The sequence below is a fragment of the Desmodus rotundus genome, chromosome 1 (assembly GCF_022682495.2).
Source record: "Desmodus rotundus isolate HL8 chromosome 1, HLdesRot8A.1, whole genome shotgun sequence".
Taxonomy (NCBI): Eukaryota; Metazoa; Chordata; class Mammalia; order Chiroptera; family Phyllostomidae; genus Desmodus; species Desmodus rotundus.
The window spans coordinates 35,630,209-35,657,937 of record NC_071387.1 but is presented as its reverse complement, the minus strand read 5'-3'; the positions used below and the strand labels follow the sequence as shown (position 1 = coordinate 35,657,937).

Here is a 27,729-nt window from a genome sequence, read left to right as displayed (position 1 = left end):
TTTAGGTTTTGTTTTGTTTCATAAGATCCCCCTGGATGGGTAGCTGAAATAAAGGAAAAGACAAAGGAAGGGGCTGTGGTGCTTGTTGGTTGATGCTGCCTTGTAAGCTGGACTCTTGGGACAAGCCTTGGCTTCTCCCGGAAGTCTGCTTGCCTGGGGTTTTCTGGTGAAGGCGGGTGGTGTTCACAGGAGGTGCTGCGTGAAGCCCGCAGATCGTGAGCTGTGATTGGGGAACACCAGAGCTGAGGCAGCTCACAGGCAGCTACGCAGAGATGCAAGAAAACATCTTAAATTAATGCTTCTCTTTTGTTCTTACAATTGTTCAAACACAGAACTGAATTGAAATTCCACTGGATTGTGCTTCTCTTCTAAGAGATGTGCTGTTTGACCATACTGGAAATATATTTGATTTTTATTGTTTCTGTTTATGAAAGATGAACTACAAAGTTAAAAAAATCTAAATTTAGGGACAGGTATAAATGAGTGAACACTAAACTGTAATCTCCACGTAACCCATATTTTAGCATCATCTTCTGTTGTTTAATCAGTATGGAATTGAGAAAGTCTTATTTTTTTCATCTACAACACAGCCACTAAAAGAGCATATAGAGCGTCACTGTGGGGACTTGGTGATGTCACGAGAAGTTCTTTCCTTCACTGATAACAGAGGTCCAGAGCCACGCAATCAATGCTAGTGACTTCCTTAAAGTGTCCTTAAAGATTTTCTTAAAGGCAAAAAAAAAAAAAAAAAAAGCAGCAGCAGCAGCAGCTATTTGGTTGGGGGCTGTAGATTTGTGTTAGGCATAGTCAGTTTCAGAATAACTAAAGGAGTGAAATATATGCATATGTCCTTTCATTTGCCCTCTGCAGTTCATCTGCTTTTTAGAAGTTTGTCGAGTGATAAGGCCACAGCATCTCATGCTGTTCCCATAACAGAACTGCAGCTTTTCTACTCTGAAAAGGCCTGCACGCAGAATGGCTGGCCTGCTGTGAGCAGGAGTTGATATTGTAAGTAGGGTAGTTTCCCTACCACATACTACACTACCGCTGGGTTTTCACGGGCAGGACAGCTCTTCCTGACCCCAGCAGCACAAAGGTGGCAGGTCACTAATGAATACGTGCTTTCTATTGTCCAGCTTCATTGCTGAGAGGGCAGCCACACAGATACAGAATCCTGCATCCCTGCCTTAGTCTTACCATGGATCCCTGTTTCACTCACTTGGCCATGGCAGTGACCTTTGTCCACTCTGTTCAGTCTGCGCTGGGTAGGATCCCTGTCAGAAGACAGGTTTGGCTGCCCTACCCCACCTCACCTCACACCTTTCTTGTTAGGGGGACTTCAGAGCCAGGCCTGGAGCATGTCCTTTGAAAACACAATCAGCTCTGTGCAGCATAGGGAATATAATTAATAATGCAATAACTACATATGGCATCAGGTGGGTACTGGAAATACTGAAGGGGACACTTTGTAAAGTATATGATTGTCTAACCATGATGCTGTACACCTGAAACCAATACAAAATAATATTAAAAGTTAAAAAAAAAACAAACAACAACAACAACAACAAAAAAAACATGTGCATAGACTCCATGGCTGAATTGGAAACTTACTGACTAAAAATTTTTTTTTTAAATAGTTACACAAGTTTTACAGTTCAGCTTTAAGGTGCATAGATTTTTAACTGGTCTATCATGTTTGGAAATGGTTTGAATCCTTTGTAAACAAGGTATTCATCTTAATAAACCAGAATCCACTTAAGCACCACTTGATATAAAAAGATTATCCATGATGGGTATTTTATACTGTCTTTTACCTTAGCCACCAACGACGGTACTGCTTGACGCCGACATTTCACAGAGTCCTATGGATTACAGCATCGAACGTGGCTATTCCACACCCAGGCCTGAAAGGGGCGGTTTCTCCAAAGCATGAACAGGTTCCTTATTTTCAAAAGTTTTTCTTTTTTTTTCACCAGAAGGACATTTGAGTGTTAGGGCAGCTGGCCCTTAGTGTGGGGAGGTCTGAATATTATCTGAATTTCCATTTTCTTGCTTGCTGCTAAATGACAGTTCCTGTCACTACTTAGATTCTGATCTTTCCCGAAGGTGTTGATTTACAAAGAGGCCAGCTAATTGCAGAAATCCTGAACCCTGAAAGAAAAATGAAATTCAAACTGGAAGTCAAGCAGAGGCTGTCAGGACAGCTCAGGTTCTTAAATATCAGCCATTCGGTAATTTTTTTAAAGCTTTTATGTTATCCGTGGAGCCATAAAAAGGTGATGAATTGTTTAAGGCCTATTTTTAAAGTTTCCCAGACCCAAAAGGAAAAAAAAAGGGATATTTGTACTCAACAGCTGGAAGAATGGCAGGGTAGATATTTGTTTTAAAATGGAGAGAAGTGGACAGATAAGGCAATTTAATATATCAAACTGCAGTTGACATCTCCTAGGGAACGAGGAAAACAGCAGGCTATTAGAGAATTGTTTCATATGGGTCTGGAGTTCTGTACTTTGTATTTTTTTAAATCCCTGGAGACCACCATCAGTAACATAGCTTCTCAAGTCTGTATTCCAGACCACCCCCTTTCCTCCTTTTGCTTTCTATGTCCCTGTAAGAAATCTTTTTCGAACTTCTCAGAGACACGTATCACGTATTTGTGCATTAGAAAAGGATAGGCGGCGTTTTTGCTGAAGTCGAGTTTGTCATCCTCCAGCAAGTACCAGGCATTTTCATACCAGGCAGGTCCCCTAAATGAACGAGGTGCCCTGGGTGGGTGTCCGTCCAGAACGGCAGCTCTCACGCAGCCCCAGCCAACTCCTGCCTCCTGGGAATGTGGGCCCAGGTGTCCAAATCTTCTGATTCTATATGAGACATTTGAAACCTGGGCTCTTCTGTGAAATGTCCCTATTTTTAAAAAGTTGACTCGGTTATTTTTAAAACGTTATGTAGGCCAACAAAACATTTCTGTGGGCTGCCAGTTTGTTACTTTTGTCTTAAAGCAAAATCATTGTTCTCTCAATGTTTCCTTCTGTCTTTCCTGTGCAAACATCTTCCCAGCATTGCCATGGAAAATTTTATCTCCACTGAATCTAGCACCTCCACGATCTGCAGCATGTCACTTACCTTTGGGGCTCTCCTATGCCTTCCGCCCAATACTGAACTGGGCTCTCTCCCTGCCTGGGACTCTTGCACCGGTGTATGCCCTTTACTCCCTTATTGGCTGCACTTGCACGTGGCCAGAGGCAATCCAGTGAGTCCTTCCTCCTGTTTTATGTGACTCCTTTTACCAGTGTCTGTGTTGCCTGGCCTGTGCAGGTGCAGCCAAGGTCAGGGGAAAGGGAGCAGCCCCTTTTTTCAGGTGTCCTTAATGTACCAGTGTGGCCATTGACAGATGGAGAATAGCTGTGTCATCCTCAAGAGTCTTGGTTGAGGCCCTATATCTTGGGTCTGACTGTGGTCCTGTGAGACCCTCCAAGGCAGCTCAGAGAGACCAAGAGACTCCCACTGTCATCAAATGAGACATCCGTCTGAGGCCAAAGAAGCAAAGAAGGTCCAGATCTCAACAGGAAGAATGAATCCCCACAGACTTTAAAGACACTTCAGGGGTTTTCACTTCTAATCTCCAGCAGAGACTAATTTCATTTTCAACCTATCGAATGCTGTTTCCAAAAGTAGAGAGCGAAGATGAGAATTAAATAACCCCAGCCTTACCACAGAGCATAGAGGGAGTGGGCTTTGGACTCCACTCTTCAAGTAACCTCGAATCACACCCAGAGTATTAGGGCTGGAAGTGCCTCCTTAGACAGAGCAGAGGCCACCATTACTCAACTGTTTAAGGGGCAATCAGCTCAAGGAGTTCAAGGCGTGAATTCAGTTCATGGCCAGGTGTGAGGGTGAGCATGATGGAGGTGCTCCTGCTTTCTCTCCTTCCTTGTCTCTTTATTTTCTTAAAATTCCTGACTCCCTCCCTTCCCCCTGCCTCCCCGTTCCCCTTCTCCTCCACTCCCTCTCTCTATCTAGCATTCTAACTTGACTCCATGACAAACCGAGAGTTTGTTTTTGTTTTATTGGTTGCTTTCCACACACCTTTTTTTCCCCATTGTGAAATGGAATCAAAGCACCCAGGGGAAACTGCACTAACTCCTCTCTCACTCCATTAGAGAATGGCTGGCTTAGACTTTCTCCTGCCTGCTCTAGTGTCTTCTGTCTACAGCGCCTTCCTTGGCTTTCATCTCATTTTCTCACACAACAGTAGGAGCTCATTTCCTCTTGTTTTCTAGACTCCACATACAGAGGGAGAGCAACTGAAGGGAAGCAGTTCCATGTAATCCGGGGTCTTCATGAGTAGCTCCATCTAGCCATTGGGCTGTGCCATTCCTGTCTAGAGGAGCCCCATGGGGTTGTGCCAGTCAGCAGACTTGACCCCAAGAAAACTAGGAGAGAAGTAGGCATCCTGCGACGTGTGTTCTGCTGTGTTGCAGACACAGCACCTGCAATACCTGAGGACCATGTCAGGCTTATTTGAGAGGACCTGGGAAGGTTAAGGACTCTCCCGGACAGGGCAGGAATGTCATTTTCTGTGGGGTGCTGCCACATTGAATTAACCAGATTCCCAACCCAGAAAGTGACGTAAAAACAGCTGTCACAGAAGGCAGCTTTCCATTCAAGTCAGTCCATTTCCTTGTTTTGCTCTTCAGGACGAAAGGAGCCCCCAGCCATCTGATTTTGACAGTGAGATCACTCTGAGTTTAATTCAGGCTAGTGTTGCAGCGGAGCCTTGGGACGGTCATTCGTGGGCACCCATGGTAGGTTGCTATTGGCCATGTCTTGAGTCTTAGTTGTCATGAAAAAAATTGCATGAGAAGTAAAGAAAAGAACAGAGGTTTCTCACTTTTATTTTAAGACAGTCCATTTAAGAAGGGGGCATAAACAAATATAAAATAGTAAGCGACTCTATTCATAATGTATATGTATGTCAGATCATTTTGTTGTATTCTTTAAATGTCCTGCCATTTTATTTGTCAATTATGTCTCAGCAAAGCTGACAAGAAAAAACAAAAGGAAAAATACCAAGAGACTCCAGAGAAGGACACATCCTTGAGTGCCCCCATTTATGTTGGAATCCATTTGCTGTAATCCATAGGCAGCCTGTGAATCATTCTCGTGGGCTGTTTTTTCTCCATAATGTCCTGGGTTATAAATCATTTTTTCACATTTCCTGTAAATAGTGGATGATCATTTTTTTATTTTATTTTTAAGCGCTGTTTTAACATGTGGATAGATCATAAATGTACTTGCTGCATTCATTTTTTTTAACAAGCCAATAAAGTTTTATAATTCATCTCCATGTGTCTTGCATTCTCTCCAGGGCCTTGTATATGTCGCCTCCCTTCCTCAAGCATAACTCATCACTCTGTGTGTCCTTGGTGGTGTCCAGGAGTAAAGGTGTTAGAAGAAAGAGTATGAGAAACGTCATGGAGAGTTAGGTCAGGGAGTCCCAAACCTAGTACAGATTCTGAAATAAATGTCCCCCAAAGGAACTTTTAAATTTCCATTAATGTGAATTTACATTTATAGTTTACTGATTCTTGATATCAGGTATATTTTCATTTGGTAAAAAGGCAATACTAAAAAAAACAACAAAAAGTTTAGGGAAATTAAAAAAGAAAAACAAACCCTGCATTCTGTGGGTAAGTCCTTTGGTATTTTAAAAACTTAGAATGACTCAGGTCCCAACAAGAGGACACACTTGCTGCTCCGTCCCTCCAAGGGACTCTGGTGTCAAATGAACCTGATGACTTATGCTTTTCTGAACAGGGAGATTGAGGAAGACACGCGGACACAGAGATAAGATACTATCAAATCATAACTATTAACACAGTGCCCGCACTTCATGACCCTTGGTTTTCGTCCCCCATTTGGCCACACTGTCCTTTCCTCATTTTTTGGTCTCCTTTTAAGATAGAACCTAACATTAAGGCTTGTAGGACCTCAGCTCTGATTCATTTGAGCTTGCTTCTGTTAACCTTGGAAGAGTTTTGCTACAAATGAAAGACTTAGGGATTGGAAAACTGATCCAGTGTGACCCGAAGTCTTACAGAGCCAAATACACAGACTCTGTCTCTCAAGAGCCTGTTTACTGCTGGTGACTTTGCCTTTTTCCGATGCCCTTCTCAGTTTGCTTTGCTGAGAGGAGGTTTTTTGGCCATTTGTGGGTCACATAATAACTTGAGGCAGTAGGCATTGGATGCAGACTCTGCTCAAACTAAATGACTTTGAGAACGTTATTTCACCAATCCATTTCTCATTTTCCTCATTTGCAACATGAGATAATGGTAATAGCAGCGTGCCTCCCCACCGGGCTCTTACAGAGAGACAAGAGAGATGGCTCAGGCAAAGCCCTTTGCACTTTGCCTGACAAGTGGGAGGCCCTTGCTTTCGCTGATAAAATACTTTAAAGGACTTGGTTTGCACTGAAATTGGATGTGCCTCGGTAAGTGCCTGTGAATCGCACAGATTCACGTGTGTGTGTTGGTGATATGGTGATTGTGTGAGCACAGCAAATGGAGTCCAAATGAAAGGGACTTTCACTCACTGGTCATTCTGGGGGTGTCCCCGCGAAGGCCACTTGGGGGCTTTCTCCGGAGTCAGCATGGTGGTGTTCCTAGGCCTTCTTTCTGCCCAGGTGGCTCTTGTGCATGGATCCCACCTCAGGTTTGATATCGATGACATAATAGGACACAATGTGCTTGGGCCTGTGTAATGATTGGTGAGTTTCAATGGTGCTGTTTATTTTTCAGGATTCTGGAAGAAATAGCATTGAAGGACATATCCCGAATAGGGCCTGTCTTTTTCATTCTCATTTTATTAATTTAGAATTTTCAATCCTTTGAATGGGATCTACTTTAACTTTAACTTGTGAATTCTCCATGTGAAAGTATTTGGTTAAGAATAAAAGTAGCAAATGAATTGGCTGAGAGATTGCTTGAAAGTAACGACTTCTTCCGAGTCCCCCCAAGCCTTTTCTAAGGCTTTCCCCCAGTGTTCACAGGCAATGAGCTACAAATGACTATAGACAGAGATTTCTCTTGTGCTTCCTGAGGTGGTTTCCCATAAAAGCTCTAGTAGGCAACATGTGATTGGCCTACTTGGAGCTACTTCATGTTTAAAGTAATAAAATTTTATTTCTTTAATAATATTTTATAATTTGGGCTTTTTCGTTGTTGTTGAATCATTATAAATAAATGGCACTGAAGTTTTACCAGCACTTAATTTAAGGTACTTTTACTGTTGTCAGCACCTTTTCTAACACTTTTGAAGCAAGATATACCACTGAGTATAAGAAGTAGAGTAAGACTTAATGGGTATTGATTTCTCACTCCATACCAAGCACACATGTTATAGGTATTGAAACATAGATTAATGTATTAATTCATTCCCCACAATCCTATGAGGCCAGTGATACTATTGCTTCCATTTAAAATGTTAGGAAACTGAGAAACAGAGTGATCAAGGGCCTTGCCTGAGGCTGCTTAGCTACTGAGTGGTAATCCTAGGATTTGAATGCAGGCAGGCTGGCTCAAGGGCCAGAGCTCAGAACAACTAACCTGGACCTCTGAGCAGGGCAGGGCCTGGGGTGAGTCCAGCAGATGCCTAGGACACGCTCAGGGCCATGCGAGTGCCCAGGGGTCACTCTTGCCATCACTAGTGGTCGAGCAGAGACTACTGCGGTGGCAAAGCACAAAGGTAAGGTGAACTTCAGTCACGGGGAGGCCCCTGGTTATGTGCACCACTAACTGAGCCATGCGGATCTTGACTTGCAGATACAGGGCATGAGAGTGAAATTGGCACATGCTTTCAAAATCTTTCCTTATGAAATAAAGAAGTTGCAGGAAGGATCTACTCAGGACTAGCTAACTAACGAAAACCAAGAGCATGTTTTTTGCTTTGCCCATTGTCACTGAAGATGGATGTGTTGTTTTTGATTGTTCTAAAGTGAATTTTCTTGTTGCTTTTGAACTTGAGTACTTCCTGTTCACTTGGAGCAGTCCCAACACCCAGATGAGTGATGGCGAGGGAAACCTCCTGGGTGGGCGTGGAGCGGGAGGGGCATGGCGGGGAGATTCGTTTGAGGACATATCCTGTCACCAGCATGAAGAGGATCCAGTCATTGGAACAAGGTGGCAGAAAATGCCTGAGCTGCTCCTTGTCTCCGAAACACGAGACGGAGCAGCATCTGAGCAGCTCAGTCATGTCGAGGCTCCGTCCCCGACTTTCCCGTTTGGCAGCTAGTGACTGAGAGAGGCTGCCAAGAGCACATGCTTATTTGGTCAAGTCTCATCTCACACACCACCAGACCCTGGCTGGGGCCTGCACTTGCTGAAATTAAAGTCTTTACCTGACCATGAACTAAGGAACAGTAAGTTCTCTCATTCCCTCTCAACTTTCAGAATTTTTATTCTGTTTCCCAGGAGGCAAGGAAAAACCTTTGGTTATCTACCACCCTTCCATTTGTTTTTAGTAATTCTCATTGTACAGTAATTAGTCTTGCTGAATTGCTAAATAAAAATGTAAGCCATGGCTGTTCGCTTTAAGGATTAGAAATCAGCTTCAGGTAAGTTCATGCAATTTCAGTAAAGACCCTTGAACTCTGAAGGGCGGGAGTAAGAGTCACCAGCAATGCTTTACTTTTGGGGGAGTTCTAGGTCTTAAATGAACTAAGCCATAACTTATTAGGGTGCTTTAGGCTTTGGAAAGATTACTTCCTCGACAGATTTTTCTCTCTGCATTTACTTAGGCTTCTGGATTTGGGGGGACCAACCGCCTCTCCACCATCCTCCTCTAAATGCTGTGGAATTGCATGCCACTTTTACTTTGGTGCTGTGCTGGCTTCTGGGTGAGTTTGAACACTGGGTGACTAGCAGGTCTTCAGTGGAGGAGAGAAGTCAGGACATGTCTGCCTGTTCCACGACGGGAGGCTCATCTCAAACAGGGCTCATCTGTCCGCCTCTGCAGTCCTTCGAGATGGGCTCCATCTTTTCTCCTTTTCTCCACCTGTTTCCGCAGCCACTGTGGTCAGTCTTCAGAGCTTCACCTTTCTTCATTTGTCCCTTTAACCTGCCCATACATCTGTACATTGTCCCTGCATCTTGCAATTAAAACCATTGGAGTGAGTTCTTTTTCCTTGAATTGACCCTGAGATATATACTAAAGTTTTTAAATACATTATCTTGCTTTATCATGATATTGAGTCTATTCAAAATCCAGTAAATATGTATGGTCACTTATAGCTTAGACAAGTGAGCCAAGCACTGGAAGCTACCACAGTAAGCCAAACAGATGCCATCTTTGCCCTCATGGGCTGTGGCCTAATGCTAATATCAGTGGTGTTGATGCTGTTATTGTCCACACTTGACACAGGAGGAAACAAAGACTTTGAAAGCTGAGTAACTTGTCCAAGGTCACGCAAATCGAATTCATCTGCCCATAAAGCCTATGCTCTGGCCCTGCTTCTCTGAGGTCAGCGCTTTCTTTTGCCTCCTGGGCGACCCTGTGTCTGTGAGCTCTGAGATGCCATCAGACCTCTGCACCGCATTCTGGTGGCACTAATTCTTCCTGACTCAGTATAAACTGATGAAAAGTATCCCCTCCCTTGTTACCTATTTTTCTTTCCCTGTTATCATTTAAAAAATAATAATTTCTTCTTCTTTTCCTGTAGTTCCCTTTCCACACAAATACACTTTGCCCTTTCTTTAATTTTTACACATTAGAAATTTACAATTGCTTGGGTGTGATATGTGCATAGGAGAGAGATGCACGCGTATGTGTGTGTGTGTTTGTGAGAGAGAGAGAGAGACCAGCAAGGAAAGACACAGTAATTATCACACCACACACACACAGAGAATGGGAATATTGCATACTTTATGTCCTGTTTGATTAAATGGGAATTTAAATCTCAGAAAATGTACAATTTCTGTCATTTTCATCTCCCCAGTGCTCACTGTGCTTTAATGCCCCCAACTCCTTGAAAATACTTTCTGTATTGTATGTTTTGCTTTTGTTTTTACCTCCTAATAAAAAGCAAGAAATTTTGCTGAGGAGCAATGATTACAAATCCCCAAAGGTTGGTGTTCCATTCTGAGCTCCAAGATGTAAGGATTGAGTGAATTTCAAACTTGGCTAAACTTCTGACTTGGCAAATGCTTCCGTCCTCATTTGTGACAGCTTGGAAACTTCCATTTTCTTGGGCTTATAAATGAGGCTGCTGATTTGGTCTCCATTTTCTATTTCACTGTGAATTATGAAATAACCAGCCTGAAGGCTTCCTATGCCAGTAACCCCCTCAGCAGAGTAAGGGTGTGTGTGTCTGTTACTGTATTCTTTCTTTTTGGTTATGGTTTACCTATTTCACACAGGCAGTGCACTTCCCCTTTTCTGCCTTTCCACAAAATGACAATTGGACATGTTGAGGTTTGGGGTGTTGAGAATGATAACCGTGTGTCTTCATTGTGGTCACATAGGACTTCGTGGCCAGCGGTCCTCTAAGGGGACTCATCCTCAACTGTCAATTTAACAGTTGGGATTCTGGAGCAAGTCGGGTAACACAGGAAGTCTCCAAGGTTTTCTCAGAGGTTATGTATGGGTCCTGTTTCAGGGCACTTCCATGCCCATTTTCTTTTTTTAGTAGAAAATTGTCAAAAATGGAGGGACTCTGAGAAATTGTTTCCTCCTTCTTCCTACACCCTCTTCTTCTTCCTCTTTCTTTTGTTCCCCCTCTTTCTCTTAACTCCGTATCTGATTTCTGAAAGTTCATTTTAAGTTCATAGGTGCTTTTCTTCTCTGTGTTCATGTAAACCACAGAGAAGCTGGGGGCCTCCGATTATCGGGTGGAGTGGACAGAGGTTGCTGCATATAGGCAGTAAGAATGTTCAAATGCAGATGTGTCCTCTGAGAAGCTGATGCCCAGGTGGGACAAAAGCTGCAAAGACTTTAATCACGAAAAACTCTTTTGTTAGAGGAAATGAAAAAGGAGCCAGAGAAGGTGGTGGAAGCACGAAACTATCATGCAAGCATGACCTTAGTGAATGAGAGGAAGGGAAAGGTAGGTCAAGCATCCTAGACCATTCACTAAGGAAATATGGGCAAGGCCACTGAGGAGTCTGAGCCAAAGTTGGCCGTCAGGGGAGTCCTTGGCTCCCGGGACAAGTGTACCGTATATTCCTACCACTCTCGGCCATTGGTTCTGAGGCAGTCTGTGGAAAGCACGGACTCACTGCAAACGAGGAGATGGATTTGAGAGCTCATACAGGTTTCAGGGTGGAGCTAGGGGCCTGGGTCAATTATTGTGCTGCCCGAAGTTGCAGTTTGGAAGGTGCTTTCAGACAAGCAGAGTTGTCTTATCTGACCTTTACCTCACCAATGACCTGGAGAACGACTGCTCCCATCTGTACGACTTCCTGACCCACCATCTGACAGCGACCTGTGCACCTCTGGACGGACCGCTGGGTTCTGGTGCGCAAGGGAACCTCTGCTTCTTTCAATGACCTATTATCAGTTACATTGGTTAAAGCGATTTCAACTATAACCATTGTTTAAAAAATAAGTACACAGGCTAGGCAAGTCAACATTTTGAAACGTTTAAAACGTCATTTTTGAGCTGCAGCCATCCTCTCATTTATTGCAACATAAAACAACATCTGAAACCAAGACCTGTTTTTGTTTTTCTCGCCTGCACACTCCAACCACAAGTGATTTTATTTCATTTCGTTATGTGTTCCCTGTCAAACAAATTTCCTATCACAGCAGTGCCCATCGTTGATTCATCTTCTCTGAGGAGAGTGTTGGTGGGAGTGTGTGTCGGTGCCTTGCCAGGCATGAGGGGAGAGCTGGGGTGGAACAGCGGTGCAGCCTCTTACACAATCGCTTCCCCCTGCTCCCCAGCAGCCCTCGACCTGAACTGTTTTCAAGAAAAATGATGCCTCACTTGGATTTGACAGACGTGACTGAGTACTTTCTGTGTGCTCGACCATAGGTCGCCAAGTCCAGTGACTACGACGTGAGTGGGTGAGCTGGTGGGGACTGGCCCCCAGGCCTCTGCAAGAAGTGTAGGTTCAGGGTAGCTGGACCGTCTGGTTTTTCAAGACAAGGGGAGATCTGGGTTTTTGTGTGAAATTTCCCAGTTTTTAAATGTTGGCAAACCCCTTCACATTTTTTAAACTGTTTGCGAGCCAAAGGAAACAGGTCTTTTTGCCAGATTTTGCCTGTTGACCCTCGTGCTGTATATTCTGCTTGCAGCTTTAAGATCTGACCCTTTTGTCACAGTCTTGAGCAGATACTGGTCTTTGGTAGGGCTTCCTGGAAGCAGATGCTGGGGTGGGGATTCACGTATGAGTGATTTATTAAGGGCAACTCCAGGGCAGCCTGAAGGGAGCCGGAGGAGGCAGGGCAGGGAAGGGGGAGCTAACAGGAGAATGGTTTCAGACATAGCTTCTTGAAGAGGGAACCCTGGAGTAGAAGTTGCTCTCCAGAGATTTGGCTCTTGGTATTTCATATTTGCGTGCCCACTAGTCACTGGCTGAGGGTCTCAACAGGCAAGAGTGGGCTGCAGTAGTTCAAGGGCAGATCTCAGGAAAGAGATGAATGTCCTGGTTTCTGCATAAGCTGGGTGCACAACTGCAATCATGGTGAACTGAGGGGACCCCAGCATGGCCCACTCGCAGAGGTCTGTGGCTTTCCCAAGTCCACAGCTAATAAGATCCACAGGTCAAGTCAGCATTTGAACCCTGGTCTTTCTGATTCCAGTCCTGTTCGGTGGTTGTTGACACTCTTTCCAGCTGCTTCTCAATAAGATCAGTGTGCAAATTCAGATTATCTTAGGCCCTGACTGCTTGGTATGTTGACCCCCCGGCCTCTTAAATGGTCTCTTCTTGGCTCTTCGGAGAAGGGAGGGTCAGGTTGATAGGAACCAAGAAGGTGCTCTGGAACTGACCATGTTCTAGGCAGCCCTGAATGGGCTCCCAAGAGCCGGTGACAGCTCTCAGCTCTCAGTTATTCTCACTTCATTTGGTGATTTCATATCTGAGATGTGGGCAGTGTTTGGGGGTGTTCTGAACCCCAATGCTGAGTTCTAGGCCTATGAAACATGACCATCCTGATGCTTTTGAGGTGAACCAGTCTGAATGATTCAAACTTGTAGTGTATTATTTCCCTCAGAGAGCTTAAAACTATCCATGTATTTAATTTAAAGATACACCCTCTAAACTCCAAGCAGTTCCCCTTGAAGGAAGGCCATCAGAGGCAGGGAGAAAAAGCAGAAGCTGCCACATCATCTGCTAGCCAGACATCTCTGCAGCTTGAGGGTCACAGAGGCAAAAACAGATCAGATATTTTAAAAATATTTTATTTATTTATTTTTTAGGGAAGGGAAGGGAGGGAGAAAGAGAGGGAGAGAAACATCAATGTGTGGTTGCCTCTCACAATCCCCTCACCCCAACTGGGGACCCGGCCCTCAACCCAGGCATGTGCCCTGAGTGGGAATTGAACCAACGACCTTTGGTTCACAGGCTGGCACTGAATCCATTGAGCCACACCAGCCAGGGTGGATTTTTTTTTTTTTTTACACTGAAGTTACCATGTCTACCCACTGAGCCCTTGACCTGTGCCTTCTGCTTTGATAAATGGCCTTGCTCATCCTTCCAAACCCCCACATTAACCAGGACAGCCTCCTTGCTCTCACCTCTCAAATGCCATCCTGAAATCAAACCATGTCTTACTCCCTGATATCTTTCAAACCTGTCCCCTTTTCTGCAGTCCCACCATCTCTGCCTTCCTTCAGGCCCTTCATATCTGAGAAGGGCAGATTGGTCTTCTCTCTCCTTCTCTCCTTGTGTTCTTGAGTCTAACATTTTCCTCCCAAAAATACAGACTTGGCTGAGCTAGTCAATCCTGTACTCACACTCCTCTGGCAACTCACATGGCTAAGTAGATCATGTCCGAGCTTCTCAAAAGGGCATTCAAACTACAGAACATTCTCCGTCCAGCCAGACTTTTCAGCTATGCCTTCCCCACCCACCACCTCTGTTCTACTTTCCTAAGCTACTCACCCCTCTTGGCCTGACCGTCTTTCTCTTACCACCTTGTACATTTATCTGTTACTTACTGATTGAATGACCTTGGACTTGACCCTTAACTCTCCAAGTCCCAGATTCTTCCTCAGGATAATGAGGGTGGCAAATAGCTACCTTGAGGGAAGACAGGGAGAATTAAATGGGGAAAGTATGGCAAGACAGTAGGATACCCGTGACATGTTATAGGTGCTGAGTAAACGATATTATTGTTATTGTGATTACTATGACTGTTGTTCCTTTTCAAGGCTCAGCTCAATTCCTGCCTTCCTCCTAGAAGCTTCCCCAGAACTGCTCACATAGAAATGACACTTCTTTTCCTATACTCTGTCTTAGCATTGTGCCATATTTGATCACCTGGCAAGGAAAGCCTGGGTCCCCCATTGCTGCATTAAGTTGAATTATTCCAAAACACCAGACAACATTCTACTCCTATTAGAGATGTTCACTGTGCTTTCAAAGAAGCAAATAAAGTATTTATAATACTCAGTTGAGTTCACCTTTGTTGAGAAGTGAGAATGGTACTGGATTATGCTATGTGGGACCTCAGGCTGAAAGGCTTGATCAGAAATAGGAGCCTCTGACATGAGGAAGATCAGTAAAGTTTTAAGATCCTGAATGCAGCCTGACCCCCTTTATGAACAGTTCAGGCTAAGTTTTGGGGGGAATTTTTTAGGTATGTGGACCAGGACTATTTTGATATATTAGTTTCCTCAGGCTGCTATAAGAAATGAACACAAATTCAATGGCTAAAACAACAGAAGTTCATTCTCTCACAGTTGTGGAGGCCTGGAGTGTGCAATTGGGGTGTTGGCAGGGTTGGTTCTTTCTGGACGGTCTGGGGAGAGTCTGTTCCATGCCTCTCCTGGCTCCTGGACACTGCTGGCAACCTTTGCAGGTCCTTGGCTTGTGGGCACATCACTCCAGTCTTTGCATGTCTTCCCATCCCTTTTCTCTCTGTGTTTCTGTGTCTCTGTGTCCTCTCCTCCTCTTATCAGAATAATTGTCATTGGATTTAGGGCCCACTCTAAATCCAAGATGATCTCATTTGAGTTGTTTAATTACATCTGCAAAGATATTTTTTTCCAAATAAGATCACCTTCATTGGTTCCAGAGGTTAGCATTGGACATACATTTTTTTGGAGGCCACTATTGAACTCATTACACTTGAGAACTGAGTTTATTGAGAGGTTGGTAGCATAATGGAATGCACATGGTATAGGTGCCAAGAAGATCTCAGTTCAAATCTCTGTTTGGCCCATGCTGTGGACTTATTCCTTAACCTCTCTAAATTTCAGTTTCCCTTTATATAAAGATAAAAGTTAGGAATGTATAATATCTGGCAAAATGCAGATTCACAGTGTAGTTATTGTTTATAGTGATTTCTGATGAATTTATTCATTTAATAAAAATTTAAATCTCTAGACATCAAGGTGATAGAGACATATCACATGGCCCTTGGTCATACTAGCGTGTAGAAGAAGTTCAGTGTTGCTGAGTGAATAAACAGGTGATCAGATCTGAAGCCTATTAGAAGTACTTGCTCTGTTCAAGCATGGGAAGAGGCTTTGGAAAGTACAGTTATCCCCTACTCATGGAAAGTTTGCTTTCTGGCACTTTGCTTTTATGAAAGACCTATAGTAGCACCTGTTTTCACTAACTGAAAGAAATCTGAACAGGATTTTTGCTTTATGAGAAAAGGCGAAAAGTGAGAATAGCATTGCAGAGAGCCATTATAGAGGCAGCATGCACCCTAAGCATTGAGACTGGCACTCTTTGCTGTATGTTAGTGTCATTGTAGGTTGCATGCGTTATTTGGTATGATGTGGTTGGTTATTTTGGGGGTCTGGGAATGCTCGAAAATTTTTCCATATAAATTAATGGTAGTTGCTTCTTTGCTTCATGCCATTTTGGTTAATGAGAGGTTCCATAGGAATGCTCCACTTTCAGATAGTAGGGGAAGCCTCTACTTCTATAGAGCTTTCTGCCTGCAGGATGAACTGTGGTGCCAAACCCTTAAAGTAGGCTCATTGTGGAGACTATAAAAAACGCTCAAAGAATATCATTGCATTGCCATCTTACTTCAGTGGCCCAATATGTAGCCATTAGAGTGGGTGTTTTGGTGAATTTATGTCAAGAAGCTCTATGGTGTCCTAACCAAAGAAAAGCTTACATCACTGAGCAAAGTGGAAACCTCAAGTGCCTGTAGGGGCCAGCAGGTAACAGACTGGGCGGGGTAGGCCCCTGGAGAGTGCATGACTTATTTAAAGAGGGCAGCTTCCACTAATTCACGCATTCAGCCATTTCTCGTGTCCCTGGTTCTTGGTGCTGAGGCCACAGGGTTGAGTACGGCAAACTCTGTGTTCTCAGGGAGCTTCTATTCTGTGAACAGCTCCCATTGCGACACAGTAATTCATGCCTATTGCTGCCAAATCATCTCTATAAAGAGAAGAAGCCAGAATTTTGTGTGCAACCTCCTGATTTTTAAATGTTGGCAAACACTGTACATTTTTAAAAGAACACTGTACAGGCCAGACAGAACTTGTCTTGATTCTATTTAGCCTGCAGATTGTCAATTTATGACCCTCAGAATGGAATCTCATGACCTTTACCTTAAGAAGCATTTTGCCAATGTCTGATTTTAAGCTAATTCTCCTTCCTGACCTCATTGGAAGTTGCTAATGGTCATGGCTTATTGTCTGTGTCCTCCAGACTGAATGATTCTTTGGTGTTTCATCCATGTATTTTAAGGTAAGCTACCTCGATATATTGGCATTTCCTTTCTAATTCTATCTCCAAATCTTTGATTATGTTTTTGTGTTCTCTCAAGCCTCAAAAAAAGGCTCTAAGCACTGTCATCTGATCCCCAGCATTTCTTGTCTTGATGGTCTACAATCTAGCCCAAACTCTTAAATAAACTGCTTATAGGTTAGCTTGCTTTTAAGCCTCCTTTTTGGACTTCGCCATCCAATTTTCCCAGCCTCTGAGTTGCACTGACTCCCAACCTTAGGTGTGATATTAATTTCTCTCAGAGGGACATGAGTTTAATAGATTTTTTAATTAACATTTTGTAAAATTGGAGCTGTCATACTTTATGGCAGACGGATACAAATGTCTATAATTATATTTTTGGCACTCCATCTTGGGAATCGTCTAGAAATGTTTATTTTAACCCTTTCCTAAAACGTTCTGATTTATGGGCGGCCTTTTTATGCACACCTCTAAGAGGCCCAGTTGTCATGACAACCCTGAACATCATTTGTCAAATAGCTATAACTTCATTCTATGTTGAAGCTAAAAATTTATCTTTCAGGATTTATCCTTATGAAAGGGAAATATTGCAATTCCTTGGATCTGCTTTTTCTCCCTAGTTCTGCTTGTCGTTAGGGAGATTCAGGGTTCAGGGGAAGATTTCCTAGAGAATAAAACAGACCTCCCACCTTCCACCCCACCTCTCCAAACGTATGAATTCTCTTATCCATTCCAAAAAAACAGAATTATTCCCCTTGTGTCTGTCTAACTCAATATGATATTTCTTTCTCTTAAAAAATTGGAATAAAAAATTTTAATTGATTTTTTTGGTTAATAATTTTTTAAGGAAGGGAAGAAAGGAAATATTTGTCAATCTGTTTTCCAAGCTGAAGAAGAGTAAGATATTTAGTTATTATATTTACTTGTGCGATCTGTGGTTCAGGGATTGCAAACTCAATGACTATTACAGGGGCCAGACAAAATATATAAATTTGTGCAGTAGGACGCGGGGACATTGCCTGCCCTGTGTAAAGGGAATGTCTTCGTTTCTGTCAGCAGAATGGGGACTATTTTGTAGGACTATCTATTTAATTTAATTTAATTTAAATATTTTAAAAGATATTATTTATTTATTTTTAGAGAGAAGGGAAGGGAGGGAGAGGGGGAGAAAGATCAAAGTGTAAGGGAATCATCCATTGGTCGCCTCTCACACATCCCCAACCAGGGACTGGGCTCACAACCCAGGCATGTGCCCTAATGTGAAATTGACCAGGGACCTTCTGGTTTGTGGGACAACACCCACCCTACTGAGCCACACCAGTCAGGGCTAATTTTATTTTTTAAAGAGAAGACAGAAATCAGTATTTTTATGTGAAACTTTCCAATTAAAAAATGTTGTCATGTCATGTGTAGATTTTTTTTTTAACAATGTAATAGTCACACAAAGCACATCTGAGGGAAAGTTCACCCCCATGGCCTCCCAGACATGATTTCTGCCCTACATATGCCATGCTACCCAACATTTTAGAATGTTTTTGTTTCCTCTATATTGAACAACTAAGCCAATTTTGCTCATGTCTTCTTGGGACCTGATTTGTTAAATAATCTTTCTGTTGGCCTCATTGGCAGTGATATTCTACTTACTCACTCACACGTTTTGTAGCTGCTGGGCTCTGGTCTGGGTGTGAGAGGAAGCTGTGATGCAGGGCTCATCTCAAAGACCCACACACACTCCTCTCTGTCAGTCCAAGATAGATGGTGGGGCCCACCAGGTGCCTCCTGGGATTGCTCACAGATTTATGATGCTCTCTTTTTGTCTTTGATGGATGGGGCAGTTTAATCCTCTTCACTAAGCTCCATATTTTTCTTTTGTATTGGAAACTCCAAGATGGCTGTTGTCTTTCCACAAGAGATAGCAAGGATTTATTTTTTCCTCACCGAATTTAAGTGTGTTTTGTTTCTCATATATCAGTGGGTGAAAACACTAGTAATTCTTGGGAATGTGCTATCAAAAACATCTGGAGGCAAAGCTGCACTGTAGCTGTCACTGATCCAGACCACCACCCCACAGTAGGCACTCATCACCAAGCCCACTTGCAGTTAGATTTAAGACATTATGGGATTTATGTGAGATTATGCTGAATGTGGAAATACAGTGGCTCTGGCAACAGAAGGAGATTAGGAGATGTTTTGTGCCATTCAGACCACGTTGTCATCTGACTTTCCCAGTTTTCCCCATGCCCCCCTGTGCTGCCTTTCACTCTCCAGGCTCAAGCCTTACCAAGGGTCCCTGCTCGTTTCCAGTTACCTTCACACTCTGTGTACAGTGTCCTATTATACACCACCTCACCTCAACTAAACCTAGTCAGGGTTTTATGAAGTCTTTACGAATATAATTAGCTCTGCTCACCTGTTGAGCCTTCTAGGACTCCAAGAGCCCACCAATTATAGGTAACAAGAAGGACAATGGTAATATTAGGTACAAATGATTATTCATACTCGGCATCAGCTTTGTGAGAGTAGACCTGTGTCTTCACACAGGGTTCCCTGCACAAGGTTTCTTGGTTTAATGTTGTGCTGTTAAAATTAATTCTTAAGAATTTATGAGCAAAGAGTTCACATTTCATTTAGCACTAGACACCACAAATTATGTAGCTAGTCCAGCCACATAACAAAACACAGGCAAAATAGACTAAAAGCAATGACTTTCTTGCCCAGGCGATAATTTAACATTCATTGTGGCGGCTATGGCCTTCCTCTTCGCTCTTGGGTAAGTGGTATTCTTTTGGCAAGGAAAACCCATAACAACTGCTTATGCATTCCTTCCCACTCTTTCAGGTATGCCTGCCTTAAGAAAGACTTCACAATTCAACCCCAGGCATTTAACCTGGGAGCTTGAATTCACCAAATCTTTTCAAGTGTAGCTGTCTTTTAGGGTGGCATTTAGTAGCTGTCACAATTCATCAATCAGCAATTATTGAGTACCTAGCCTTGTGCGAGTTACCTTTCTTCCCTTGCCCCATCATCATTATCAATCATCACAGTGTATGGATTCAGCATTTGTCTGTGCATGACCCTTCTCTTCAAGATGGAGTGTGCTAAGCTCTTTTCTGTTGTTGAAACCAGGCTGACTCTGAAAGGCAGCCATCACTGCCTTTGGAAGAGTGAATTTCTCCACATCAAAAAAGGGTGTGTCCATCAAGAACCAGAAACATGGGATAATTTTTCTTGGCATTTGCACTATGAGACTCAGACAGAGATAACAAACTTACCAAAATCCGAAGATGACACATAGGGTTGGCTGAAAACCAAAGATGCCCCTTTGTCAAAGTCATGTTGTAAAATTGTGCAGAGGCATTGTCCTCTACATCAGGCTGAAGATAGTCATGCAGACCGTGGCCACATAAGGCTGACCCAGGGAAGCCAGCAGATGGGAAAATCTTCTGAAGCCATGTATATGGGATTACTTTGAAAAATAAAATGTGTGAAAGTAATGTAAGCCATTGTTCTTATTCATGGCTTATAGAGCTTGCTTGAGGCAGTTTCAGCATCTCCCCCTGCAATGCCAACAAATCCTAATCTCATATAAAACTCAAAACAATTGACAAGATGAAACAGTTCCAAAAACATAAGGAGGCCCTCCTGGTTGAAGTGTAAGACAGGATTTAATGGCTCACGCCTTGTTCCAAGACAGAACGCAGGAGCGCATTGCATCTTGGGGCCTTTTTTTTTTGAGAGAAACAGAGCTCCTCACTGTTTGAGCAAACGCCATACTTCTGCTCTTTGCCAAAACATTTTGAGTCAGCCTTATGGTGGAAGTAAAATCGTTAAAATGTGCTGACATATTTTGAATATTTTATTTTAAAAAACCTACTTTTTAGATATTCAAGGCCAAACATTGACAAGAGGCAGAAAATCGCCTCTAGGTACACAGATACACAAGTCAAGGGAAGCCCTGTCCATTTGCCCAACAGTTGGTTAGAAAATGGTCACTACATTGGTGTTTTTATCTGAGGGAAGTAGCCATGCAAGGAATTGAAATATCTTGGATTGAGGGAGAATTTTTTTGGATTGAATTAATTGCAGCAAAATGATTATCAATAAACACATTTAAGAGCATGTGCGTTTGTGGGAGACAATGTGATGAGCAAGAGAAGACAGTGCCTTTAAGGGACTTGCATTCTAACTGAGAGAACAAATTGGATACACTATGAGATTACATTAGAATGTAATGTGTTTCTTTTCTGCATAATCTAATATCATAGATTATACAGGACCACATTTTTTTTTTGTCCCAAACCCCTGGAACCACATACTGGGATTTGGGGACGTTTTGGATTTTAAAAATGCAGTAAGGTTCCTAAAGCGAGCACCATCACCCTCCCCAGTGGGACCTGGATTAGCTCTTTGAAGTCACGTTCTGTAATATTTCTGTAGTCATACGAACCAGAATAAGTCCAGTCCACAGATAACCTTACTGCAGTTGAAGTCAGATTTTGGTGTCTAATGAGTTCAACTTTGAGTTTTTGGAATGTTTGGCTTTCAGGAAGACAGATTATGGACTGGAAGCCTTTGTAGAGTATTATGTAGTATAATATAATCTTAAATAATTTCGGAATTTACTATAAGAGAAGTTTCATGAGGGCCATGTTATTTCCCAATACTCAGAAAAATGTCTAGTGTAGAGTAGGCATTTTACAAATACTTATGTAAATAAAAGTAATAATAAGAAATGTTAATTGTCATTTTATTGAGTGTCTATTCCACGTCAGACATAGAGAGCTTCACACCAGAGCTTGCTAGGTAGGTTTTGTCATTCCTATTGTTATTCTTACTTTAGAGATGAGGAAAGTGTTTCTGAGAAAAATTAATGACCTGCCCAAGGCTACCTGAGTGGCAGATGATAGAGCTGTGATTCCAACTAAGGGGATGTCTGTGGTGACTCTGAGCACGCTGCAGTGTCAGGCAGCCTGGGGCCCAAGTCCTAAATTTGTTCCTCACTGGTGGTGTGAACTCAAACAAATGGTTTGACTTTGGTGTGCCTTCCTTTCCTCAAGTATAAAATAGGAACACCAGTAAGATTACCTTATAGGATGGTTGAGAGATGCATGTAATGTGCTTAGAACCCATGCCTGGAACCTAATAGGCCCTCAGGAAATGTCAGCTAAATCTGAGGCATTGGTGGGAGAATTTGGAGCAGGCAATTTTATCCAATGTCATGGAAAGGGTTTTTAGACATAAAAAGATAAAACTTCAGATAACCTTTATACAGCCTAATAATAAAAGAATAACCCCACGCTGCTGTGATAACCTAAGAATCCAGTGACCAAGACTAAGTCACAATAGAAATCCTGCTGATCTCCATTTAGTTGATAAGATTAAATAACTTATAAAATATACTAGACTGAGAAGAGAAGAATACCTCCTTTGTATGACAAAGATACTACATCTTATACTAACAGACTTAATGGTGAAATTCAAAAGTTTTCCCATTAAAATCTGAAGCAACCCAAGAATGCATACGCATCACTCTGATTTTATCATGTTCTGGGAGTGCTGGCTAATGGAATAAAACCTGAAATATATATATGAGGTTTACTGAAGGGAAAGGGAAAGATATTTTTATAACTATTTTAAGTGCTTAGAAAATGGTGGAGAACCAATTTCTAAACCCAGTAATGAATCGAAAATTTTATAATCTGGCTGGATATCCAACAGATTATTTAATATCTTACCTTTACATTAGCAGTAATGTTAGACAATATATTGGTTAAAAAAATGTCTTTCAGAATAGGAGAACAACAATAGCAGCAGCTACGGTATATCCAGAAGAAAACAGGGGCAGAGGCGGGGAGGAAGCTGTGTGCACAAAGTTAATACTCTCCACATAAATTATAATAGAAGAAAAGGAAAAACCTGAATGGCTAATAATATCAGAATGATTAATTGAATTGTGGTAAAACTCCAAAGGTAGTAAAATAAAGTCTGTGCTGCAGTGGAGTTTAGACTATTAAACTCTACTCAGCTCGGCGTATATTCTGTATGAGTCATGACTCCAAACTTATTTTTATGTAGAAATGATGAGATAAAACCATCAGAATGTTAATAATTGTGGGATATTGAAGTGATCCTTGTTTTCTTTTTATACTTCCTGCATTTTTTCAAATTTCCTACAAAAAGTTAGCATGAGTTTTATAATGCAACCCCCCTCCCCCACAAAAACTGTTGTAAAGCTTTTAAGGAAAAAAAAATAATGCCAGATGAGTGAATTTACCTACCTAGTATTACTTTTCTTCCCATAATATATATTATTTTGTGAACTTTTATTGCTGATATAAAGTAAGATATAATATAAAGTAAGATAAATGATGGCTTATTTATTCAAATAGACAATTCTAGTCTTAAAATATGGAATAGCACTATTTACCTTCAACTTCATTGATTAAAAATAACTGAAATTCTGCAAAGAGGCTTTAATTACTTTTTTCACAATATCTTGCCATAAGACTTGGACTCAATACCTGGCGCAGAAGAAACACCAAGATGTACAAGAAGGCCCTGGAAAGTGAAATACCCATTTCATTAATTTCTTGAAAAATAAATTACCTCACTTCCCTTATTTCTCCAGTAATTAACCCACATTCATACTAATTCTGATCAATGCTCTGTATTATTTATTGTTCTCCATTTGTGGTTTGGTGGTCAACCTAATAAGTATCTTTGTTGGATGATTTTTGTGTGACATACTGAGGTTGCTCCATTTGCTCTTCTAGTAACTTCTCACCAGAAGAGTCAAAATATACTTTTTGAAAACCTAAAACAAAAAGACCACACATTTTAATTTGACTTTCCATTGGCTTCTGTTGTATCTTAGCCACTTTGGGGAATATGTAACATTGACAGACTTACATCAGACCCCAGTTCTTCGCACAAAGCTTAGCACATAATAGTTGTTCACTAAATATTTGAGGAGAGTAAATTCTGGGGTTCAAACTGTTCACCCCACAGTCTCCTTTCACCAGAAATGTCTTCACCCCAGCAGGGTCTCAGCCCATTTCAACCTTCCTCTGAAGGCGTGCACATGCTGGGGGTGCCTCGTGCTCCACGAAGGCCCAGAGCAGTGCCAGTTGCCTTCATTTGCTCAACACCAAATATACATGGAGTGCCTGCTCCATGCCCAGCTCTGTGCTGACTTTGGTCGAGTGTTAGATTTTATGACGTGGCGCTGATTCCTGAGGCCCCCCGCAGACACAGAGCAAGCCGTGCATTCCTCAGGCCAGGCCCCAGTGTGTCTGTGGGTTTTCTCCGCTTTGCCGCCCAGGAGTGAGGCCCCCACTCTCCCAGAATCCCTGTAAACAGGCAGTGTGCCAGCAGGCTGCCAGCGAATAACGTGCATCTGCAAAATGCAGACAAATTGCTGCTCTTTATCAGAAGTATGGAGTGAAGACTGTGGGGAGCTCTGGAACTAGAAGGTTTGGGTTTCTTGGTTATTTTTTTTCTGAGGCTCTACTTTCTGAAACACCATGTTATTAAGTGCTGCTGTTTAGCTGCCAATGTCCCTCATTCTCCTTCTCTCCTTCCCTCCCTCCCTTCCTCCTGCTTTTCCTCTAAAGGGCTTTAGAAATAAAATAAGATCTCTTTATTGATTATTTTCACTGATTAGGGAAAATACCCAGTCCGTTCTCACTACATTTGGTCCTCTGTGAGAAATGGGTCCTCTGTCCTGCTGTGGTTATACTCTCATGGGGACATTTTCTTCACCTTGTCATTAGCAACATCTCCAAAATCTCAAGAATTCCTCTTCCATCCTGTTTCCAGCTACCACTCTGCTACCCTGATGTCAACAGACCTTTGATCTTCCCAGACCACAAAACTTAACCTCTCCTCCCTTTCTCCCTTCCCCTTCCTTCCTCTCCCCTCTTTCTCACTGGGAGCTTATCTCCTTACTTCTTCTAGCTTTGATTCCATGGTCATTGGCCATGATGGCTTCCTTGTACATACAGCATCCTCCCCCTCTCTTGGCAAACAACCACGCTGGCTAAGTCCAGCGCTCTCCCAGCCCAGCCTGGGCACCACCAGGCATCCCCTTGCAGTGAAGCACAGGCAACCTCACTCTCCCTCTCTTCTAGAAAAATGCTCCATACCATTCTCTCTCCACATCCCTCTACCTTCTCCTCTCCTTAAACACTCTTAGCTCCAGATCTAGCTCTCATTGCCCTAAACAAATAAATACCTTCAGGAGAGAGCCCCACAGCCACCCCACTGCACGTCCTCACCTGTTCGCGAGCGGTGATTTTGCCTGCCCTCCTGGCACTGTTTCCCGGGACAGCCCCAATATGTGCACTGCATTCTGCCCCCTTTTACTCAATGGATGCATCACCCCAGCAGCTGTTCCCTGCAACATCACATTTCTGTAGGCCTGGATCATCCCGTCAGCTTACAAATACACTGTCATTTCTCATTCATGAAAAACAAACTCCTGACCTCCCACATCTGCCCCCATCCACGGCCCTTTCTCTTCCCCTCCTCCAAGGGTCTCCTGGAAAGACCTGTCTTCCTCTCTTGACTCTGCTTGCCACCTTTCCCCTTAGTTCCTTCAAATCGGGCTTTCACTCTGAATGTAACTCCAGAAGGTCCCTTTTCAAGGTCACCATTGTTAAGTCCCATGGTCACTCTCAGGTCTTACCCTCCTCAGCCTGTCAGCAGCACCTGGCATAGCTTCTTGTGTCTAATTCAGACGCTTTCTTCACTTGACTCCAGGACACCCCACCTTCTGTTTATCTCCTGCCCCAGAGGTGGCTTCTTTCATCTCCCCGCTGTAGCATTGCTGAGCCCCAGAAGTGTCTGAGCCTCCCTTCTGTCCAGCTGCACACATTCCTGTGGGGACTTCATCCAGTCTCATGGCTTTGAATTCATCTAAATGCCAGCTTTACCTCAGTCTCACCTGTGGCAGAAACCGGTCTTCTGAACCCCAGAATACTCTGGCCAACCAACTGCTCAGCAGCTCCACTTGGATGTGCTCACTAGGCATCTTACACCGAGCCAGCCACAACAGAGCTCTGGGCTGTCCCCCAGGGTATGATCCTCCCCCAGAGTGTGATCCACCCAGCTCAATAAACAGACACTTAGCCCAAAATCTGTGAGTCCTCAGGACCCCTCTCTTCATTCACACCCTTTGTCCAACCCCTTTCCAGCTCTGCCTTCAAAATATATCTAGAATCCAACTGCTTCACTCTCCCTCCACAGCTGCTAACATGGTCCAAACTTCCCTGCTCTCTCCTGGATTATCTGCCCTTGCGGGCCTCCTTCATTTTCAGCCGTTCAGAGCCCACTCTGGGTACACTCTTTCCCCAAGGCCTTTGTGCATGTGCGTCCCTCTGTCTGGAATGCTCTTCTCATCTCATTTAGGTCCTTGCTCAAATATCACCTTCTCATGGGAGGCTTTCCCTGACCATTTCTGTAATTGCAGTCCTTATTGCTACTTGATCACTCCAGTCCCTTTTCCCTGCCTTACTTCTCTTTAAAGCCCTAAGCACTCACACATATGCTACGTGTTTCTTTGCTGTTACTGTTGATCATCTGTCCCCCTGCCCCACAAATGTAAGCTGCATTGAGGTAGAAATTTTTGTCCATTTTGTTCACTTGTCTTAAGATATTTTATCATCATAAATGTTTGTTGAGTAACAGAGTGAAAGAGTGAGTGTCCCAGGTTGAATTTGGGGGACAACAAAGCCCAGGGTTGTGTGATGGGAAGCATTCCACTGCAAGTGAACATCTTAGTGAACACCCAGATGTTTCTACACATGCAGATACACTGTGTCCCATAGACAAAACATTGAAGCAATTGGCAGAATTATCTATCCTTTCCCCTAGAAATTTGATGACACAACCAATATGGTTGATTTTGGAATACCTCCTAATCCTGCTTTCATTTCCAGCCACCCTTGCATGCCACGGAAGCAGTGCCTCAGCACAATAAAGGACTGACTAATTTTAGTCTGGGGGTTGAGCATACTTTGGGTGCAACACTGTTCCATGTAAAGAGGCCCTTAACCTCTTTGATCAAGAGCAGTGGCCTCTTAGCCCGTCCCCACTCTTGATTCAAGTCCTGACCTTCTGAAAATAATTATTCCCATGACTTCCAGGGTTATCTTCATATAACATGTTTACATTATCAGAGGATAAACACTGTTTTTAATCCACTGTGTGTGAATGCCATCTTCTCTCTGGATGACCCAATGAAATCAGCTTTGAGCCCAAAGGAAGCCCCTTGGTTGAAGGTGATTTGCCTCAGGACTTGCCCTCCACTTAGGGCCACCAGTATCTGACTGAGCTCCTGTGGCTGGGACTCTGGCTTTGGCTTGTTCTCTCTTTGTTATCCACTCATAGTGCTGCTTTTCTGGTCACACTGTGGGTTATTGAAGTGGCCTGCATGCTTGTGGGAGCCTCCTCTCTTCCTAGACCCCTGATTTCAGTGAAGGTTAGGGGTTTCCTCCATCTAAGACAGAGAATCTCACTTTGTTTACAGTATCACACCCCTAATTGAAACATTGATTAGAACCCTCTATTCTTTAGGGTAAATTTGGGGAAAACTAGAATTTGTTGAACATTCAGGGGAATAGCCAACAGCTGAATTCTAGACCAGGTAGTAGAGCTAATACAAAGACCGTATGTGACCTTAGCCTGTGAACTTCCAGTTTTCCAGAAGTTTATGAAAGACTGTGAGTGTCTGGTTGGGGAAAAATATGAGACCAGATGTGTACTGGATGACCCTCTAATCTATCCCTATAATACAGCCTTCTGACTAGTTCTTGACTAGACATTTACTTTACTTCATTTCCTGCCTGTGCAACCC

The 27,729-nt window shown here is 43.0% G+C and overlaps 1 protein-coding gene across 5 annotated transcripts in view; it reads left to right on the top strand.

Moving 5' to 3' along the window:
* The window catches only part of NTRK2 (neurotrophic receptor tyrosine kinase 2), a 319,382-nt gene that overhangs the window by 129,608 nt on the left and 162,045 nt on the right, over positions 1-27,729 (top strand). For 2 of the 5 annotated variants that reach the window (XM_053923460.1, XM_053923461.2), the window contains one exon: positions 6-5,341. The exons of the other annotated variants lie outside the window; for them this stretch is intronic. Coding sequence is in view for 1 of the 2 variants with exons in the window: in XM_053923461.2 (XP_053779436.1) it covers positions 6-43 (38 nt within the window). In the remaining variant the exon portion in view is untranslated. Of the gene's footprint in view, positions 1-5; positions 5,342-27,729 lie in introns of those variants that run through there. 5 annotated transcript variants of the gene reach the window in all.